Genomic DNA, 22,716 nt, shown 5'->3' on the forward strand with positions numbered 1-22,716 from the left:
CATTGAGGGTGCCAGAAGGAAAATTCACAGGTATCCAATTTTCCAATTTCATCATGTAAATGATTAGTTCACTTATCCGTTATGGATGAGCAAATGTAGGGATTACATGCACAATTTAAACAACCAGTTTTGAAAAATACACGTTGCTCTGAAATATGAATGTGACAAGCCAACTTTCATTTAACTGCAACAAGGGATATACTATATGGCTCAACACTATTTATTTTTACAGACCCAAGAGCTACATTTACCTTCTTAATCTATGTACTGTGTAGGGCTGTTGTGTTTGAGTGGGATAGCTTGTTGGGCATATTAAGCTATGAATGAACTTTTAGATTAGATTTGCCACATCCATGCTCCTCACCAGTAGTAATCTTTAATACAAATATTGCATTAGTAAGAAGTGGCTTAAGTGATAATCTTGGGTTTGGTGTTTCCAGAAATACCAGTGACTTATACATTTAAAACATCTAAGCTACTGACCACATTTTGAAAAGGGGATTCTGCTCCCTTTTAACTACCTAGAAAAATTGACCTGGTTTTCCATGTGGTTTTGGTAGGGCCTTAGAGCAAACCAGAGAGATATTGCTTTTTCCTAATAATATTAAAATGCCATTGGTATGATCTAAGACCCATGTATGTAGAGTTTCCTTTGTCTTTTAGCTTATGAAAGGGGAACCTTGTACATGCACATGAGAATTCTCTAATACATATATGGAACATTTTTTTTCATAGAATTGACTGGGTAAATGGTTCATTTGTGTACTGTGTGTGTAGCCCACACACATTGGGTTAGGTCCAACCAAGTTTTTCAATCAATCTCCCATAATTCTATTCCTGACAACAGTTCCTGTCTTACATTTATACATGCATGTTTCTTGTCCTGCCAGTACTGCTATCCTTTCCCATCAGAATGGTGATGCTGGAGAACATCCTCAAGTTGCCTGTTAGTAATGGGGGTGAGGCTTCCTCAGAGCTGTTGACAGGCACATCTGGCTTTTTTTGTTCTTTTTTGTCACATCATCAGCTACAATAATGCCAACAGTGGTCGTTTCCCCACTTAACTGCTGCTGCACGCTACTCTCCCCAAGTAGCGTGGGGTCCCCCGGCACTCCCCACTACAGGGGCGGCGACAACGCAGCCGCCCTGACGCTGCCGCTGCCGCACCCCCCAGCGCGCATCATTCCTGGTGCTCCTCGAAATGGCGCCTTTTGATGACCCCACGCAGATTGCGGGGTCGTGGGGAAGTCCGGGAGTGCGCCAGAAATGACATGCGCTGGGAATAGTGCGCAGCAACCTTGGGTCGAGGTAAGTGGGAAAACGACCAGTAGCAGCCCAGAAAAGTTTCTGCTTTCTCTTATAAAAACATTAGATGGTTGTGATCCGCTGAAGCCACTGCAAAATTCCTTTTGGAAGTTAAATTGAAGGGCTCTATTTGTGTGGATCATCACAGACTTACAGTGCAATCTTAAGGAGAGTTACAACCTTCTAAGCCAATGATTTCCTTGGACTCAGAAGAGTATAATTGTCTTTTGAATTACATTGTTGGTTATATAATGGTTCTATAAGCCCGTTATTTTTGGCTATTGCCATTATTTTTGACTATTGGCTATTGTCGTTCAGAGCAAGAGCAGTGGCCTCCAATCTGGAGAACTGAGTTTGATTCCCCACTCCTCCCCATGAAACTTGCTAAGTGACCTTAGGCCAGTCATAGCTCTCTCAGAACTCTCTCAACCCCTCTCTATTGTGAGGAGGGAAAGGGAACATGATTGTAAGATGCTTTGAAATTCCTTAAAGGCAGAGAAAAGTGGGGTATAAAAATCAACTCTTCCATACAAATCTTTTAGCTTCTCATTGACAGAACAAACCAGAATCCAAGGAATACTAACTTCCTAACTGTATTTTCTTTACTTTTTAAACTAGGGATGCAGACTTGTTCCTATTAGATACAAGAAAGACTCAAGCATTTGATGTTGGCTGGCTTGTGTTTGACATCACCGTAACCAGCAATCACTGGGTGATTAATCCACAGAATAATTTAGGATTACAGCTCTGTGCAGAAATAGCAGATGGTAAGCTACAGTTTTATATCACACTTTAAAACAAATCTTTGGCTACTGTTTTAAAATCTTCAAATCAGCTTGCATATATCTATGCTGCAATGGTCCCTATAGATCATAACTAGTATTAGAAAGCCAGCTTTTTTTTTCTGGGGGTGCCTCTTACTGAACCCCTGATTTAGATTGTTCTGGAAGAAAGAATAGAATGAACTGCACAATGCAAAGTGATGTTTCACAATCTGTTTTGTACAGTGAATTACTTTAGCCCGAACTTTTCAGCCATGTGATTAATGGACCCCCACCACTACCCCCACCCCACCCCATTCAAATTTTCTCCAAACATAGAGAAAGGGAAGTCTAGATAAAGATATGGTCGTCATGCACAAACCTTCCAACTCCTGCAGAGAACAGAGAAAGCTCAGAGTCAGTGGAAAGGAGGTGTGTGTGTATTAGCCTGGCCAAGCTCCTGGAAGCTTATAGAACCCTGGAAGGATAAATTTCCATGGGTGGGAATATATTCAAACTGTTTGCCAGTTATTCAGTTCTTTGTGGTTACCTTGCTTTGATATTTTAAACTTTAAGCAGAATTGTCTAAGGAGGCAGTTGCACAGAAAACATAACTGCATTCTACCAAGATGTGTTTGTAGTATGTCTCCACCCACCACAGATTTTCTGGTGTGGTTCATTTGGTGTTAATTCATTAAAAGATCATTAAAATTTGGTGTTAATTCATTAAAAGAAATGTATCTAATCTGTATATTTCTGTGTAGATACAATGCACTGTTTATTGTACACAATAGATATTCACTCATATTAATCTAATAACTACCCTGCCCCTTTTCAGTTATGTAGGAATGGCCATGAACCTTGCTGACTACACTTAGTACTCTTTGAAAATGACATTATCATGCGCTTTTCACTGTTGAATGGCAAGGCAAAGGCAGTTGAAGGGGCAGGGAGACAATGTGTCACCAGATATTATCAATGATAGAAGTATTAGCAGATGTTTAATTATGGTAGGTATTTCTGTGTACATCATTTCCACTTTTTATTAACTATGATACTTCCCTGATCATTTGGGGTAGAACTTCTTGAACCAGGGGTCCTGCATGATAGTTTGTTTGTTTATTGCATTTCTATCATCTCCCTGACCAGTTTCCTGCATAGGATGTATATAAAGATACTTATTATTTTCACATTTTTACAGAAATGCTCCTCTTAGATTTGTTGGTATCTTTCCTAATCTGCAGTAATCTTCTGTTATTGTGGATTTGAATAATTTCCAAGGATCCTGTAAGGTTTTAGCAATATTTTCTCCGTGCCCCCTTCAACTTCCTTCTGCCTAATCCTTGCATATTTGAGACATTTCCTTTTCTGAAATCAAATAGTGTTATGTTTGAGGCACTTCACAGAAATGTAGCTCTTAAAAGCATGATCTAGAAGATGGGCACCTGTGAGAAGAAAAGGCCAGGTTAGGACCAGAATACAAGGTTACTTGTATTCTCTGGAAATCAGAGAGGCAATTGAAAGCAGAATAGATTGGATGGAGGAGCAAAGGGTTTTTTTCTGAATTCAAGTCATAACCAACCAGATGAGACACAAGAGTTCTGTGATGAAGTTGGACCTCAGATCTCTCTGCATGAGAGATCACTGGCTGTAGACAACCTTCTGTGATTTCTTAGCATAGTAAATTAGCTTCCATGATAGATTGTCATATGGGCCATGGTACTAGACAGTGAAAAGAAAAAGGCAGTCCACTCAGTTCAGGGCCAAATGGGATGAAACATATGGGGGAGGGGTTTTAGTTCAATGGTAGAACATCTGCTTGGCAGGCAGATGGCCCCAGGCTCAGTTCCCTGAATCTCAAGTTAAAAGGATCAGGTAGAAGGGGATCTAAAAGACCTCTGCTGGAGATCCTGGAAAGCTGCTTCTAGTCGGACTAGATAATGCTGACTTTGATACAGTCTGAGTCAGTATATGGCAGATTCACATGTCCATGGATTCATTCAAGTGTCTTCCCAGTCACATGACAAGAAACAATATGAGGGAGAGAGGTCTCTGTTTCAACAAGAGTGGAATATGGTTTAGCTCCCATTTCCTCTTTCTCATGCTTCACCTTACCTCAGTATGTTTGTCTCAGTCTGAGTCCAATAATGGAAGTCAACTGGACTGTGGAAATCAACTAAGTGCAGCATGGAAGGTAGGACAAAACAAGATTTAGCTCCCCTTTTCTGTTTATTCCATTTTTGTTTAAAAATTCCCCCATGATCACAGAAGCATCCTAGAAAAGGAGGGGGAAAATCACATTCAAAAACTTTTTTGTCATGCCTCCCTTGAAGTGCTCTGCAAACTGGAATTTTAATTGCCTATAAAACAGGTATTCTTTCTCTGTGTAGCAGAAATTTTCTGGAGTGATCTGTTGGCTAAGGGTTGTAATCCTTGGCATTGGATCCCAACTGGGTGGAGTTAAAAAAATACAGCTGGGAAATCTTTCTCTGTGAACCAATGAAATGGAAAGCTAAATATAATAACCTGAATCCAGATTATAAATCAAATTCTTTAGGACCAGAACAGAATATGAAAACTGAGCAAAAACAACTGCGCATATCCCTATCACATAGCCCAGTCACTGGGTAACCTACAATAAACTAGCAACACAACTGGATGATTCCTTCACCCTTTTGCAATCCATCTGCATGTGTTGATCTGGCCTTAAATCTTGTTGCATTTAAACAAATTCTTCATGGGTTTCCTTTGGGACTGTGGCTCTTAACTATAAATCCTTTGTTATACTAGCAGTGGTAAAAATAGCTGGTTAAAAAGTAACAGCATATTTTTAAAAACTATGGGAAAAAGTCTGGCTGTTATAGTTCATATCCCCCCTTCTTTGATAATGCTTACAAAGTACAGAAGGCCACATGACATTGGAATCTAATTTTTTTCTTGAAAACAATATTGGGTATCACAAGCATTATTTTTGTATGAAACATAGCTGATTTTTTTTCTGCTAAAACCACACTTTATATTGAATCACAGGTCTAAAGAGCAACATAACACATATGGAAGCTGTCAACATATAATTTACAGTTTCCCCAGGGCTACGGTAAATTAAGAAAGTATCATGTGGCTTTTTTCGCTCTCTTTTTCTAATGTCTGCATATATATTTGCAATACTCTACTGAGTTCCCTTGTGGTTTGTATTCTATCATTTCTATGGCTAAAAGCATTTGTGGGCGTATAGGAGAAATGATCATTTTCATATTGATACAAGGAGTGAGAGGTGAATTGATACTGCAGTATAAAACGGGGTGGATCCTAACTGTGATGTTCCCTTTTGCTTGCAAGTCAGGTTTCTTCTCCTGAGTTTTCACACAGCAGAGATGAGGGTGTTCTAAACAAAATCCATTTATTAGCAAGGCGATTCAGGGATAGTAGCAACTAGTTTCAGGACCATATGTTTGGCCTAACCATTGGACTGGAAGTAGCCAAGACTGGAACGTATAATGGAGGTGCCCCAGTCAGAAGCAAATTGTTTTATCATTATACTACTCAAGGAAACATGTTAATAAACTAGTTCATTAGGAATATCATGATGTGGGAACAGTGCTTTTACCTTGGCTACCAATTCAAGATATTTTGATTAAGAAACAACAACCGTAAGGCTGAATTAGCCACTGAGCTCAAAAATATCAGCTGCCGGTTTGTCATGTCCCCACGGCAAGAGAGCATAATTTTTTAAACAGGAAGTGCAGAGGTGCAGTCAGACTTGATTCATTTCAAATGAATTGTGTCAAGTATTGTGTACTCCCTAGGAGTCTGTGAAGGCCTTTCTTGACCTTGGAAGGGGGAATCTAATCGATAGTCTCCATTTTTCTTCATCAGGCCAGACACCATGTTTGGTAAAAACATGGCCCATATACATGACACTTTCCACTAAGAACTGGATCTTGTGTTTATTAAACATTACTCACTTTTGTTGTGCTTCATCAAGAATACATTTCAAAGCACATTGCTGTGATGATCGTGGTGTTTTCTCCAAGGACAAAATATCCTGGGATAGACCCAGGATCATATATGCCCAGGGGTTTTTTATCCTGATTTCTCCCTTCAGACGGCTGCCCATCAGTGCGTTCAGGCCGGGAAGAAGAACTCCAGTGAATTATGCATGAGCCCCCGGTTTATTTTCATTTTCCACATGAACGTTTATGTAGTTTGCGTATGTTTACGTAGATTTCGTTTTTCTGAAGTTCTGATTGGCTGCAGCTAAGGGGTGGGGAGAGCAGGCAGTGAAGTCATAAAAATAATCCGGCTTGTCTCCTGAAGTGTTTGCATGGGAGCGGGAGTGGCGCAGGCTTTTTCAAAAGAACCGCCAATTTCATCGTTTTTTGAAAGCCGCAGGGTAAGGGAAATCTCATGGGGTGGCCTCGAGTTAGACCTGGAAGCCATGCCTGAACTGGGATGTTTCACTTCCTTATCCCAGGATATTTTGTCTGTGGGGAAAACGCTCATGTGACCTGCAGTGATCTGAACGCCTTATGTCATCAAACCATTTGTGATTTTTTTTTGTTGAACTACTTTACTTGCTAACCAAATGCCAATAAGAAATCTGTCAAAAAGGTATCTGCCCCATGGGCTATCAAACATGCACACTTCTGCTGTTTTCATTGAGGATGGTAAACAGCTTCTTCCCTGCCAAATTATTCCTGACCTCTTCAACAGTGAGGACAAAGAAATGTTTTCTCATGTTGCTTTGATAAGATCACAATTTTTGCCAACAAGTCACAGCTGATTTATGGTGATCCTGTAGGGTTTTCAAGGCAAGAGATGTTTGGAAGTGGTTTGCCATTGCCTGTCTCCACATCATGATCCTGGTTTCCTTGGAGGTCTCTCATCCAAATACTAACCAGGGTCAGAGCTAAAAGTGTGTGACTGGCCTAAGGTCTACCAGCAAGCTTCCATGGCTTCCATGGTGATTTGAACCTGGGTTTCTAAGTCCTAGTCCAATGCTTAAGTAATACATGTCGTGATGGTGCCATTGGGGGGGGGGGGGAATTGCTTTAGCTTTTGCAGGTGCACTTTTTTCACTTCTCGCTGTGGCCTTGGAGTTCTGCGGATGAGAAGAGACTCAATGTCAGATTCCCCGTTCAGAGAAGAAATAACTTGATTGGTTCAAGGCTTTTACTGAAGACATGTCAGGAACATAGAAAGAGAGTTCTGGCGAAAACACGCCAAACCCTTGATAATATGAGTGCAAGATCCCCACCCCCACATGATAAGCAGGCAGTTCACATTGTCCGGCCTGGAGTCTCTTCTCAGCCACAGAACTCCAAGGCCACAGCTAGAAGTGTTAAAACTGCACCTGCAAAAGCGAAAGCGATTCCCCCCCCCCCCCCCCCAATGGCACCATCATGACAATATATCATCCTGGCCCTGATTGAACACAGAACCCATAAATAGCATACTAATGCTTCACATTGTTTTCCTTCAGCCGATGTGTTTTTGTAAAATGATTGATCATTTACCATTCATAACTGATTGCTCCAAAGGCTGGACACTGTCTTAGGTCGTATACCACTGCACATTTATTGCAAAGCTTGTTTGTGCTTGCTGGGGCAGTTGCTGCATTGGGAATTTTGCTGGGAGTTTACATGCCATGTGCAGAGGGTAATTTTGTTTTTTGCTGAATTGCATGCAGTGCTACTTCTGCAGACGTAGCTCCAGTGTGGGTACTTGGTAAGAGCTTCTTTTCTGCAAATATAGTTTCAGCAAGAGGAGTGAATGTTATTCTAAAACAGTGGTTCTCAACCTTCCTAATGCCGCGACCCTTTAATACAGTTCCTCATTCTGGCTCATTCCGCACATGCAGAATAATGCAATTTCAAACTGCTTTCAGTGCTCTTTGAAGCTGTGCGGAAAGGCAAAATCCACTTGCAAACAGTTGTGAAAGTGGTTTGAAAACGCATTATTTTGCGTGTGCGGAAGGGGCCTCTGTGGTGACCCCCAACCCTAACATGGAGAACACTGATGCAGAGAGTCTTAGGCGACCCCTGTGAAAGGGTCGTTCAACCCCCAAAGGGGTTGTGACCCATAGGTTGAGAACTGCTGTTCTCAAACCTTTTCCTTAAGCTTGTATTGTGCTGAAGACAATCTTTTCCCTTTGCAGAAGGCTTTTTCCCAGAAGTGACATAGCGATTCAGCTACCTACCTATGTTCCCACCCTGCTTGGCCTAGCACCCCTACAGGTCATGCAGTCAACAGTTCTAACTAACAAACAGAACTTAACGTGGATTCAACCCCAAGATGATACATTTGATTGCCTAACCCTTGAAATGTTTTGGGATCATATCACAGACTTTAAAATATTTTTGGCTAGAGTACAATATTCCCACTATGGGCAGGCTGAAATAAACATGTGTCACTGGTGAAACAGTCCAGCTGCTGTGAAATGGGGGAAGACCTGGATGGATTATCCCATCTAGTATCATTATAGAAGATATCACATTTACTTATGTCTTAGAGGACTGTAAGATTTACCTGCGTTTGAGGCTTTTGCACCAGGACAATTCTCAGTCTTCTTCTTCTGTGCACATTGGATCCTCGGGTTTTTTTGTCTTTGTTGTTCTCTTGCATATTGCTCTTTTTGGTGTTTTGTATGATTTTGCTTGGGTTTTTTTTATTGCACACTTCTTTTTGTCATTTTTGTCTTCTGACTTTTTTTGCACAATACACTTTTTGTGAGATTCCTAATTGTGGAGGTCTTGGTGTGGTAAGTGTTTATTTTTCATTCTGAAGATTCCAGCCACAGATGCAGGTGAAACATTAGGAGTAACAGTTATCACGGCCACCCAGCCTGCAAAACCCACAACAGTATGACATCATTATTTTATCACTCCATTGAGTTCAGTTTGAAGCCTCCTGCAAACCTAAAGAGTTTTCCTCCAACTTAAGTGACTCTTCCTCAAATGAAAGGAGTCTTCCTCCCAGGGTTGCCAGCCATAGCTTGGGAAATATTTAGAGATTTGGGATATAAAGCCTGGAAAGAGAAAGGTTTGCGGAGGGAGTAGAGTGCCATAAAATCTACCTTCCAAAGCAGCCATTTTCTCCAGGTGAAAAATCCAGGTGGAGATCAATTGTAATCCTAATCCTCCAGCTCCCACCTGGAGCTTGGCAGCCCTAGAGATATGGGACCTCCGTGGAGTTTAATTTCATAGAGTCCCACACTTCAAAACAGTCATTTTCTTCAGGAGAACTGATCTTTGTCACCTAGAGATGAGTTCTAATTCTAGGCAATGTCCTAGTCCCACCTGTGGTTGGCAATCTTGCTTCTTCTACTCAAGTTGGAGCAAGGGTTAGGGTTAGCTCTAGGGATTGCCGAAGACTCTTATGCCATTTCCAGCAATTCCTAGAGCTACTGTCATTGCTACCTCATTTCCCCCGGAAATGACATCATACTTGCACCCCAAGTTTCCACCCCCTCCCCCCCATTATCATCCCCACTGGTTGCCAAGTTTGGCCTGGTAACTTAAATCCACTCTAATGTAGATGCAAAATCAAGACGCAAAGCAATATTTCATATTCTTAAAAGCCCTGCAGGTTCTTTTAAGATTTGAGATATATATCCAGTGTATTGACACCTTCATTCTAACACACAAAATCATTTTAAAATATGTGAAAATAGCTCTTTATGCACATGGTTTTGGCATGTAAGGTTTGTGTGTTTAAAAAAATCTCTTGAATGACATGTAGGAAGCAATGCATGCAGACATTGTACTGCTTGTATTGTGGAAGGCTTTCACGGCCGGAATCACTTGATCTGAAGATCCTCTGAAGATGCCAGCCACAGATGCAGGCGAAACGTCAGGAGAGAATGCTGCTAGAACACGGCCATACAGCCCGGACACCACACAGCACCCAATTGTACTGCTTGTTAAAAATAAAAGTACATAGAGAAGTGTCAAGACATAAAAGAAGTGGAATTATGCATGCCTGCCCCCCCCCCCCACATCTATGCATATTCAGCACAACATCAGCCTAGAGCCTCCATGCTAATAAACCGAACATCCACAGATCCTGTCCCTAGAATCCTGATAATGTTACAGCTCTGCTCACATGTTAAAGGGAACACATGAGCTTCCTGCATGTTGGTGTATACATCTGCTTGTAAGAAAGAGTTAACAGGTTCACATGAAACCTGGGATCAGTACTGGGTAAATCCTGGGTTTAAATCACATGTTCAGCTGTATGTGTATTGAATGTAACGTAAGAATTGAGCTCAACCCATGTAGGTGGACACAGTTAATCTGGTTTTTCTTTGCATTCATTGCCTATACATGCTTGTGTATGCAGGGTTTCAAGTGGTGGATTAATCAACTCAAGATTTGTTTGGGCATCAAGTTTAATGGACTAGTCTGACACAATATGAGAGTTCTCCCTTTGTTATAGCAATTGCCACAGGGAGCTGGGTCGTTACATGTTATATTTAAAACTAGGTCTTAAACTTGGTTTGAGAACTCAACCCGAAATAGTCTAAACATAAAAAGATCTCCTTAATGTATTATAAATTGAACCGTCTAGCCTCCTTCCCTTTTTGAGTTTGCTTCATTTTGTTTCCAGGTTTTCTGTTTCGGCAAGGTATATTTTTCCTTGTCTTAGATGTTAATCTCCTGTTTGCAGTGGTTTCTTCAATACCAACCTGTGTTTTCCCCCATTTGGAGTACATTAACGGTAGCTCACCAAGCCTGCTTTGTATATTTCCCATTTATTATAAATAGCAATTTCTTTCTCCATCCCTGCTGACTACATGATGCATATAAAATAGATTGTAAACATGTTGGGACATGGCCCAGATGCTGTTCTCTCTTGATGTTGATGCATAGCAGAGAACACAGTTCCAGGATTCCAACAAAACTATATGTAAAGTACCAAACGTTTCAGTGTGTGGCTCACAGAAGTCTACATTTCCATGAAGAAGATAGCAGTATTTAAACAATGGAAAGAATCCATTTATTTGTTAAAACGCTATTTTATTTCCTCTTGTAATTAATGTTTTTGTGAAGCAATCTATTTCCTTTTTATGCTATCATGTGTGAGACTGTTGCAACGAAGCCAAATTGGAACGAAAAGCAAAGAATCCTATGAAGTATTAACAGTTGAACTGCATTAAACCTGAATTGTGGGTCAAGTATTTCAAGAGCACCATTTCTGTAACGATTACAACATTTTTTCTCCTTTTAAACAATATATCATGCTGCATTGAAAGAATGTGTAAAACAATCATAAATCTTTCAGGACACTTGCCTTAATGTGTTTTTTCAGCTATCATTTTCAGCATACACTGATAAATCACAAAGGAACTCTGTCAAATTAATTCTGCTAATTATGTCTGTAGCCTTGAGAAGGGAAACATTTTTTAAATATGGTCAAGCCTTGGATACCCTTTTGCCTTCCATTTTGGTGCAAAATGAATCCATTGTCAAAGTAGGTTCACACTTGCTGTTGACAGATAGGCAGAGATAGCAGCATTGTGTTTGCTCCCCCATTTTGAAAGTGCCACATGATCAGATTCTATTGTACAGATATCTTCATCTTTTTGTCTTTGCTGACATTATAATGGAGAAATATATGCAGAAAATCCTTTCACTGTTTGTAGTTACAAGAAAGGAAGTTCCAGTGTCATATATACTGAAAGGATTTGTGGTATTTGCCATGAGGCTGTGAAATAAGATCTTTTTTGGTGGTTTTTGGGGGCAGATATAAAAAATACCATACTCAAACAGAATATGTAAGTATTCACATGACCCAGTTGAAACTTTTGAACATTTAATGAGCTGAGAGCCAGTTTAATTATACCTTTATTTAAAAGGATGGAAATGTTTATTGAGGCATCTGGTGGTACAAGGGTGAAGGTGATGTGGCTATTATCAGATACAAACAGTTCTGTAACTCTGTCCATGGCAAAATTTACAGAGGCAACAATTAAATTCTAGGAGAATAATACTAAGTCAGGCATTATTTTTATTCCTTTATTTTCTGCTCAAGGTTATAACTACATGAGCAGTCCTAGATAGATGGACAATCATTGGATGGATGGATGGATGGATGGATGGATGGATGGATGGATGGATGGATGGATGGATGGATGGATGGATGGATGGATGGATGGATGGATGGGTGGAGAGAAAGAAAGAAAGAAAAAAGACATCTCCAATAGATAAAAGTGTAAAATTAGCATGAATTAATAGCTTGCCATTGAAGGTACGAACTGTGTCCATTTGAAAGCATGGTGTTAAATGATTTGAAAACTCTTTGGCACAGGATTTCATGCATCCAAGTCAGCTGACATTAAGCTTTTTGAGTGCATTTCACACATCCAAGTCAGCTGACATTAAGCTTTTTGAGTGCATAACTCACTCTGAGGGTGCAAAAGCAGAAGAAATCCAGAACAATAGAAGAAATCCAGAACAAGTGGAACAGATTTTCTTCTACTGTTACTTCTTTGTACTAAGAATTCAGGAGGAAACTGGGCAATAACTAGGTAATTTTACACCAGAGGCAAGAATATAAAATTGTGCCCCCTAAATTTCCATAGTAGTTGTTTTGGTAAAAAGTTAACTTCATGAAATAACAAGAGTATTAACAACATAATATTTATTTAAATCATGCTATACTTTTTCTGCCCCTCTCAGCTTTGTGCACCTGACACAAGTGGCTCACTCATCTTGCCCTGTTGTTACAGCTCTGAGAAGAAATGGGCTGAACAGCAATCATGTTCCGCATGTGGGCAAGATCAGGCTGAAACTGGACTCATGAATGTTGGGGACCTTGACTTGAGTCCAAAGAACCAAAAATACAGCACTAGTGATGCTACTTTGTTAAAGATCCTTCCCACTGTAGCTCCTTCTGCCTCTCCAGTCCTGCTTCTGTAAATATGGTGAGAAACTTACAAAGAGAAGATAAACACCTTGGTATTCTCTTGTGAGCTTTTGCATGAATGCAGAGCGAGCTTACACCAGAGTGGATGGTGGCCTGTTTCTAACAATTCTCCTTGCTGCAGCTCTCCGATCCCTTGCTCCATGCTGTTTCAAAGGGTATCCAACTTACAGAAATGACCAAGGGAGTGGGAGTGGCAATGGGAAGGAAGGATTAGCAAAGTTCCATTCATGATTCTTCTGCTTTGAGGTCTTTGACTCCAGGAGCTTGGGCTCATTCCGCACATGCAGCAAATTGCACTTTCAAACTGCTTTCAGTGCTCTTTGAAGCTGTGCGGAATGGCAAAATCCACTTGCAAACAGTTGTGAAAGTGGCTTGAAAACGCATTATTTTGCGTGTGTGGAAGGGGCCTTGGTTTCTGTAGCTGTCTTGCAGAAACAAAGTACTGGAAGAAGGGATGGTTCCACTTCTGGCACGTGCTTTTGGAAAGTCGAAGCACAGGCCACAACAGAGTCCAAGAATAGGAGAAAAAAAAGTGCGGTGGGAAAATATGTTATAGTTATAGATACTAGGTTATATATTTAGGATGCTTCATTAGATGAAAAAACAGGAGTCCTGTGGTATCTTAAAGAAAACGGATGAGTCATGGCATAAAACTTTTGGTAACTAGAGTCTACTATAATCTCTTTGTGTCTTTACATATAATAACCCTGAACCCCAAGCATCCGTGCTGTGGTAAAAAAAAAAAATAACCCAGCTTTGCTGCCCAAGTCCTGTTAATTTATGTGGGAAGTGAGAACTTGTGTTAATGCATTAATGAAAACTGAACTTTTAAGCAACCACAGAAGTACAAAGGTTTGACTAGCATGTCAGTTAAACTATTTTATAATCCATGAAGAAAGCTTTACAAGTCAACATGGGGAATTTTCATTGCAAATTTCAGAACGCTATTTTCTCATTACATAAATAGAAAAATTAAATCTTTTGCTGTTAACAAGGTTAAATTAAAAGAGATTTGCCTCAGAGTGGAATGAAATCAATATGTCAGCTTGACCATTTTTTGGTTAGCCAGGTATGGGGAAAAGCTATAGCTACCTTAAATTATAAACACCATGGTTGAAAAATGAAAGGTAATTTCCTTCAGTGTAAATACTTGCAGTAGTAGGTTTTTAAAAGGTTATCATTTCCGAAGAATTCATTGAATAACTAGCATGTGTTTGCTCATCAAAACATAACACTTTATGAAATAATTAGTATATATTTATTAATTAAATTAGTTACAGTGAACAATACATTTCTTGTATGTAATTTTATTTACTGGAAAAAATGAAATGCTTTGCATGGCAATTTCATGTCATCATCCTAGCAATGAGGATATCTCAAGAGTTTATTCAGTATTGTTCTAAAAGTCAGACTGGACTGGACTATGTACATTTTCATGTGTGTGTATAACTGTACTTGGAGACAGATATACTGGTCGTTGACCGTAAATAAATGATGATGGTGATGGTGATGGTGATGGTGATGGTGATGGTGATGATGAGACTGAACACAAAATCTAGATCACTCTCTACAATAGCCATAACAGTTTAGTACATGGAGAACAGGGGCGAGCATTTGGGATGTAAATAATCAAAATCTGATCCAAATATGCAGTGGTGGGATTCAAATAATTTAACAACTGGCTGTTTACAAGCACCATTTTAACAACTGGTTCTGCCGAAGTGGTGCGAACCAGCTGAATCCCACCACTGAAAATATGTCATTCTTGTAAACCTCAGAAAGCTTTCCAATCTGAATGAAATCATCTCTAATTTTATATCAGAGTAGACCAAATAAACAAGCAGAGCAACAATTGGAGGCCCTTCATACACGGGAAGAGATTTGTTGTTCCATCTGTTTTGCATATATTGAGGGTATCATTTGGTGAAATCTTCAGGTGAAACATCTTGAGGCTGATAGTCTTCTGCAGTGGAGAATCCCAAATAAGAGCTAATGTCTCTCCTCTCCCACACCTACATTTTGGAGTACTTTAATTTGAAGAAAAGGAATATAAATTAAAATCATCAGCACTGCATGAACCAGATGGAATAATTATGTACTGAATTACATAAATGTGCCCAGAACTCAGGAATGTCCAGTAAGATTAAAACATTTTTTTAAAATCATCAGAACCCTACATCCCACAATGCCATATAATAAACTGCTTTTAAAAGTCTACTCAGGTTCAAAAGTGGTTTCCTATGTGGCATGAGGGGCTGCTGTTCAAGAAACAGAAGCCCCAATCTCCCCTAGGTATATGGAATGAGTTATTTGGATCCTAGCCACAATAAATAAGCTAAGGCTTCAGTTATGAAACCACTAATTTATTTTGGAGTAGCTCTAAGATCAGTGGGACAATTCTGAATTAAGTGCTTTGATGGTCATAGTAAAAAGCACATTACAAAATTTGATTGATCAATGCTTCAGTTTTTGATTTTCATGCAATCCTAAATTGACTTCAACAGTAAATTCAACAGAAATCATTGGTGGGGCTTACCTCCAGGAGGAAAAAAAAAGCTGTTCCTAAAAGCTTACCTTGGCTGTTCAAAAGATCAAGTAAACACAAGATAGAGAGGCCCATAAACTGCTTCTGTGTTTAAACTTATACTAATTTTTAAGAGGATCTCTGTAAACCTTGGCTTATGGGATCTTAATAATCATCTCATTGCTGAAGTCAAAAGGAAACCAAGAGGAAACTTAATAATATAAAGCATTATTTTAAAGGGAGTTCACATTGGTTTGCAGGCTCCCTCCCTTTTCCTCACAATATACACCTTTGTAAATTCAGAGAACTGTACAGTCCTAAGTAGAGTCACATCCTTTTAGGTTCACTGAAATATCTGGGCTGTTGCACTGTTAGATTTGTCCTGTACACATCTGTACACACACACACACACACATATATACTTCCTAGGCTTCCTGAAGTAAGAATTAATGTTTATAAATAAAATTAAATGACAGAACATCTCTGGAACCATTGTGATGATCCAGAAGGACAGTCTTTCCTTCACAAAAAGGCAAGCTGAGGCTTCATCCTTGTCATTTGGAAGTTAATAATATTCCTGTATTTAACCACCCTTTAAGTAAATACATGATAAAAACAATATTAAATGCCATATGAAAGAGAAATTAGAACCAGCTACAAATACACATTTTCCAAGAGTGCTGGGTGGGATGGTATCTTATCACACTTTCTAAAATATGTGACCATTGATTCTGTTCTTGAACTATTTAACTTTTTTGGATCTTCTCTTTCCACCTTTGCTGTGCTCTCTGTCACTGGAATCATCTTAAACCAATTTAAAGTGCTACACCTGAATAAACATGTTGTAAAAGTGTTTATGTATTGAAGTGGGTCAGTTCAAGGTATGGTATTTGGCTGCGACTTCACATTTTGCCTTTTTTTTTTAAGCTGCAAAAAGGCTGCCAGAAGGAGGAAGTCTGAGCTGAATTAATACATTTGTTACAGTGGAAGTAGAATGGAAACTACTTTAACCACAAATCAAACTGCCTCTTTCATTTATGCCAGTGATAGAAGTTTTTCTAAGAAATATAGACCCTGGCAGAAAGCCACTGTAAGTTTGCTTTTAAAAGGGAAGCCTATAAGCTTATTTGTTTAAGGCTTACTCCTATGATTATCAGTTCTTTCTCTGGTGAGACTGAGTTTAATAGCATGAGACATTTGCAAAGCAGATGATTCTTTGTTGTAAGATGTTAAACCTGCCCCCCCACCCCTCTATGGTATATTATAGCACAAGAGATCAGAATTCTGCTGCTGTCCAGACTAACACAATTTAACATTTCTTTGCCAACACTTTGTAATTTCAAAGATCTCAGGACCACTCCCCTACTACAGCTGCATTGTTTCACATGACACCGTCTCAGGTTCTGGTGGAACAAAGGTCTGTTCCACACAGCCTAAATAAAATGGGTGTCCCGGGAAGGCACTCCACACAGCTTTCTATGCAAGGCATCCTCAGCTCAAGCTGTCTTTTTTGGAGAACACTTCAAAGTGCACATTTCCCCCCTAAGCCACCTGCAAGACATCTCCCACCTGGCAGAGCTCCAGAGCTTGGGCCTGGCATCTTGTGTGCAGCTGAAGGGATTCCCCCTGCCACCATTTACTGAATGTTGCCCCAGGGTATTTGCTCTACAGGCTCTGATCCTGGGTGCTTTTTTTAAAGCCCCAAACGTACATACTTGTAGTGAGCTGTTCCTGCCAATTATGGCAATATATAGTTTCCCCATTTTTTTACATTTTGGCTGAGCTATCTTTGAAGATATGCATTAAGAGAATGTTAGCTGCTCAGAGAACTCCCATTGAAAAGGATCGGGACAGCAGAGGACAGGTCTACCACCCACTGAGCAATCCTAGGGCAGCCTTTAGCAAATGGTGGCAGGGAGAATCTCTTCAGCTGCCCACAAAATGTTGGGCACAAGCTGAGGATGAAACTGAGCAGATAGCAAAACAGTTGGGTGGAAAACAGAGCCTCTTTCCCCCTCTGATGCCTTTGCTGCCTGGAAAGCACACCAGAAACCACCTCTTTGTAAGATGTCCCCTGAATGTCTTACTTCGGGTGTGCCTCTTTAAGACGTTCCACAGATGTCTTTTTTTGTGCTGTGTAGAACAGACCTATGTCTCTGCATAATACATAAAGAAAAATTATTTAAGCTTCCTAAATAAATTCTGTTAAAAGCTGGGGATAGTATTTGTTATAAATTTGTGGTACCATTTCAGAGGCTTGTTTTAGCTTTGCTTTTCAGCTCATGCTTCCTCCCTTCCCAGCCCAGAGAGTCAGAGTCTTATAATCTAGTGAAGTAACTACTCTGTCTTGACTGAACAAACATTACAAAGAAATATGTACATCTCTCAGGAGTAAAACCAGGGTCAATCATGTACATATTTCAACCTCTATTATATATTATTCCTTGAAACACTGAAGCCTCAGCTGTACCTGTACTCAGGGCTTTTGGTGAAATTTGAGTAATGTCTTGAAATTATTTATGACATCGCATAAATATATACATTGCCTCCATTTCTAATTCCTGTTGATTTGTGTGTGTATCTAAGATTTCCAATTCATCCTTCTCATTTTCTCAAAGGAAGAGGATTGGGGATTTCTTTAAATTTAACTACTTTGCCATCTCAGAATAGAATGCTTGGTCAGTGGAGACCCTGTTCTCAGTGTCATGCTTGAACAAAATGGTGCCTGGGGCAAGAACTACAATGGTGCCCCCCAGGCCCCCTAAATTTGCACCCCAAATTGTGCCCCTACCTCCCCAAAGCAGCAGTGAGGGGAGTAGGCAGCAGTGGGTCCCCTCCATCCCTCTCACTTCCTCTCACTACTTCTTTCCTTAAGCAGCTGCCTGCCTCTGAAAACAGCCCTCTCTCCCAGCAGCTCCCCACTCTTTTCCTCTGTGCGCATCCATCTGATCATCTGCTAGCCAGCGCACTGAGGGGAAACCCATGGCAGGACCATCAAGGTCAGGGTTTGTTCTAACTACAGACTAAAACAGCTGCCCACTTGGAACACATTTCAAACATTGTGACTTCATTCAGTTTGATTGGTTTTCTTTGTTTGCAAATATTCCTGTGTATACTTTTTTAAATAGGTCGCAGTATCAATGTAAAGTCGGCTGGTCTTATAGGAAGGCATGGGCCACAGTCTAAACAGCCATTCATGGTTGCATTCTTCAAAGCCAGTGAAGTTCTTTTGCGATCTGTCCGAGCTGCTAACAACAAAAAGAAAAACCAGAACCGCAATAAATCCAGCAGTCCTCAAGATTCCTCAAGAATGTCAAGTGTTGGAGGTAAGGCAAAAGAAATAATAGCACCTGTGTTTATGGAGAAAACTATATAATGTGCAGTGGTGTATTTACCTAGGGAAAGGGTGGGTGCTGGGATGGGTGGGTGCTGGGGTGGCAGAGGGTGTGGGGCTCAGCATCCAAAGCTATAGAGAGTGCGGCCCTGGCGCTTGAGGGCATAGACCACGTCCATGGTGGTGACTGTTTTCCTCTTGGCGTGCTCTGTGTAGGTGATGGTGTCGCGGATCAAATTTTCCAGGAAGACTTTCAGCACCCCACGGGTCGCCTCACAGATCAAGCCTGAGATGCGCTTGATGCCTCTGCGGTGGGCCAGGCACTGGACGGCCAGCTTAGTAACGCCCTGGATGTTGTCGTGGAGCACCTTGCAGTGCTGCTTGGTGCCCCCTTCTGGATGCCACTCTTCTGGTCACATGGGGGCGCAAAATTGGCCCCCCATGTGACCAGAGAAAGATGGAAGTGAGTGGGTGGAGCTGGGTGACCTCAACCCTGCCCATATTGATGACACATGGGCAGGGTCGAGGGAGCTCAAAGATGGGGAGGCAGCAGGAAGTCCTCCGAGAGCCCTTGACTCATCTTCTCCGAGAGCCCTTGACTCCACCCATGAATGGGGTTGAGGGCGCTGGGGAGAGCAATAAAGCATTTAATTTATATCCATCCTTGCTGTTAAAGCACTGAGGGCTCAGACTACTCAACACCATTTTCAATGGGTATACAAAGCTCAAAGCGTTCTGGGACTTCTCCCATTATTTCTGAGAACAGTAGAATACTATGGGCACGAGGCAGCAAGTTCAATACTTTTAAGTCTCAGTGATACCAGTCGAAGAGATTTGATGGTGTCCTCAACTGTTTCATGGCATTTAATAGGATTTTAAGATACTTAGGATCATCTCTTCTGCATATGCAGTGGAGATGCCAACTGTACATGTAGAGGTTTTCTTTTGATGGAACAAATACTTGTACTTACAGATTTAGTCATGTACACATTAGGTTTTGATTCAAGTGATGGGCTTGGATCATGTGCTGGGTGACCTTGGGCCAAACACACTCTCAGCCCTGACTCTGGCTAGTATTTGGTTGGCAGACCTTCAAGGAATACCAGGGTGATGTGGAGGCAGGCAATGACAAACCACCTCTGAATGTCTTTTGCCTTGAAAACCCTACGGGGCCACCATAAGTCAGCTGTAACTTGACGGCAAAAAAAAGGTCACCTTGTGGCCATTTTACTGTGATTGTTCTTGGAGAAAGAAGAAAGGAAAATTCTGCCCCTACCCAGTATTCTGTTTTCATGAAACACCTTACCCAAGTGGAAAAAGGACAGATTTCTGGTTATTTCCCTACAAGTTTCTATTCTCTATCCCACTCCACAATTATTTGGGGAAAGGAGGGAGAAGGAGGTGTGAGGAAGGGGGAGAATAAATTTGTTCCACACATGGTTCATTGGATCCTCACCGACAGATGCATAGGTTTTTACTTCCTTTTTAAAAAATCCCATTTCAAATATTCATTGTATGCCTGGGGATATTTTAGGAGTTTCCAATTTGATTTCCTTGTCCTCTCTTGAAAGCGTTTTTCCTGCTACATAAAGATTTTTAAATCTAACTCCAGTTTCCAAATTTTTTGGGTACAAAGTTTATTCAGCCACAGTATCCCCTGTTTTTGATTCCTAGCACAGTGAGCATATGGCCCTTGAAACCCCACTAAGTGAAATTGGATCTTTGGCACCATATTCTATATTGTAAATGTCACCCTAGTTGTTTCCATGGAATCTAACATTACATCTCACATTTGTCTCATCTCAGATGCAGAACAGTAAGGAAGGAATATGGATTTTGTTTAATAGTTTTGAATCCTAAATAGGTGTGTGGTCATATGGGTTTTCTAAGATTGAGTATTGAATGTACATTTCCACATCAAGTGTGCTGGAACATTCCTTTAAAAACATCTACAAAGCACTCATCTGTTTTCAAATTGTACAAAAGTGAAATGAAATTTTTACATATTTCTGGAGTAACATTTTTTGCAAAAAAAGCACAAGGGTTTTGTGTGGAGAGACAGACTTCCAAAGAACATGTAGAGAATCAAGGAATGCAGTATATTTCTGTGTCTCTACTGTGAGACTGTCTATATCCTAATAGCAAAGATGTCCAAATCTGAGGATACTTAAATCCAGTGACTGGATCATTGATCAGGCAAGAAAGTTCTTTCTACAAAAAAAGCTTTTTCCAGACAGAACATTTAAAATGTTGTGCAAATGTTTTGAAAATAACTGTTTTGGCTATTTTTCTACACATGGTGCAGAAAAATAAAGTATTTCCAGCAACAGCAGTTCCTTCCTTTAAAAAACAAACAAACCATTGTCATATCTTTCAAGCAACAGAGACTCGATATCTAAAGCCTTGCTAATTCTCATTTTGTGTCTGCGCAGCTTCAATGATACCTCACTCAATTAAAAAAAAACCCAGAAGAACTATATTTGCATAATTGGCAGGCAATAGTGACTTTATTAGTGCATAGCAATGGTGGGAATGCCAGGTAGCTGCAATGCTAGGGGAGGAAATGTCCATAGGACACTTCAGCAAGTGGCAGACATCACAGAGAAGCAGCAAAAAATGGAGGGCAGCAAGCACAAAGAAATGAAAGTGAGAACTTTCATTGGACAGGAGAAATGAAACATTTCCTGATCTCCACACAGCAAGCAAGAAATGTTTTGAACACGTTTTGGGGGAAAAGATTGCTAGTTTAGTGTTTCCAACTAAAACCATTTTAGACTGAGGCTCATTCCGCACATGCAGAATAATGCACTTTCAAACTGCTTTCAGTGCTCTTTGAAACTGTGCGGAATAGCAAAATCCACTTGCAAACAGTTGTGAAAGTGGTTTGAAAACGCATTATTTTGCGTATGCGGAAGGGGCCTGAAATAAAAATGTTTCCCAAACATTTTGGCCTAAGTGCCGTGCAGAATTCCTGAGGAAATGTTTTATATTTCAGCCTCAAGACATTTTATTTGTATTTTGTGGGAAGGGTCAAGGAGAGTCTGTAGCTACAAGCAGATAATTCCCTCAGTGGCTGTTGGTAGGCAAGCACAGATTGAGAGCCGGGAAACCCTCACTTCAGGGTTTCTGCTCCTTCTGGTCTTTCCCCCAACCTCATGGGCATTTCCGGAGGATCTACGACTGGCTTTTGTGAAAAGCACAAAAATATCAATATAACAGAGAAATATCAATAACAGAGAAATATCAATATAGCACAGAAATATCAATATAAAATGTAAAGGGCTTTAAAAACAAAGCTGGAAATTTTGCAACTGGGAGCAACCTGGAAGTGGGGCAGGCAAAATGCACAGCAGGAAGTGGGGCACCTCCTTGCATGTAAATATAGAAATGCAAAAAGACCCCACTATGACCCCACTGTTCACCAAACTGCCCCAAGGAAGACATTCTATGCATAATGGGCCATTGATTCTTTCTTCCCTCTGCTTAGGTGGGAAGGGGAAGGGAAATGAGCTCTTTCTTCTCTTTAGGGTTGTCAATTTCCATGGGGTGCCTGGAAATCTCCCACTGTTACAAATGATCTCCAGGCGACAGAGATCAGAGAAAATGACTACTTTGGAAGGTGAACTCTATAGCTTTATACTTTGTGGCAAGATGTGGTTTTTCCCATAGCCCATTTTACTGTGACGTACCTCTGAAGATGCCAACCATAGGTGTGGGCAAAACATTAGGAGCAAAAACTACCAGTCCATGGCCACACAGTTCAGAAAACCCACAACAACCATAATTAACAGTAAAATTGTAACGCTTAAAAAAAAGAAAGAAAGAAATTATCAGAATCTCTACTATTTACATGCTGAATATGCTCT

At 40.4% G+C, this 22,716-nt stretch overlaps 1 protein-coding gene across 2 annotated transcripts in view; it reads left to right on the plus strand.

The window, feature by feature from the left end:
* BMP5 (bone morphogenetic protein 5) overlaps positions 1–22,716 on the plus strand; it is a 70,323-nt gene that overhangs the window by 35,677 nt on the left and 11,930 nt on the right. The window contains exons 3-5 of one of the 2 annotated variants that reach the window (XM_048496972.1): positions 1,924–2,072; positions 18,645–18,842; positions 19,067–21,539. In XM_048496972.1, coding sequence (XP_048352929.1) covers positions 1,924–2,072; positions 18,645–18,842; positions 19,067–19,140 — 421 coding nt within the window. In that variant the 3' untranslated portion in view covers positions 19,141–21,539. Of the gene's footprint in view, positions 1–1,923; positions 2,073–18,644; positions 18,843–19,066; positions 21,540–22,716 lie in introns of those variants that run through there. The other variant, XM_048496963.1, reaches the window with a different exon arrangement.

This window comes from Sphaerodactylus townsendi, linkage group LG01, assembly GCF_021028975.2.
Source record: "Sphaerodactylus townsendi isolate TG3544 linkage group LG01, MPM_Stown_v2.3, whole genome shotgun sequence".
NCBI lineage: Eukaryota > Metazoa > Chordata > Lepidosauria > Squamata > Sphaerodactylidae > Sphaerodactylus > Sphaerodactylus townsendi.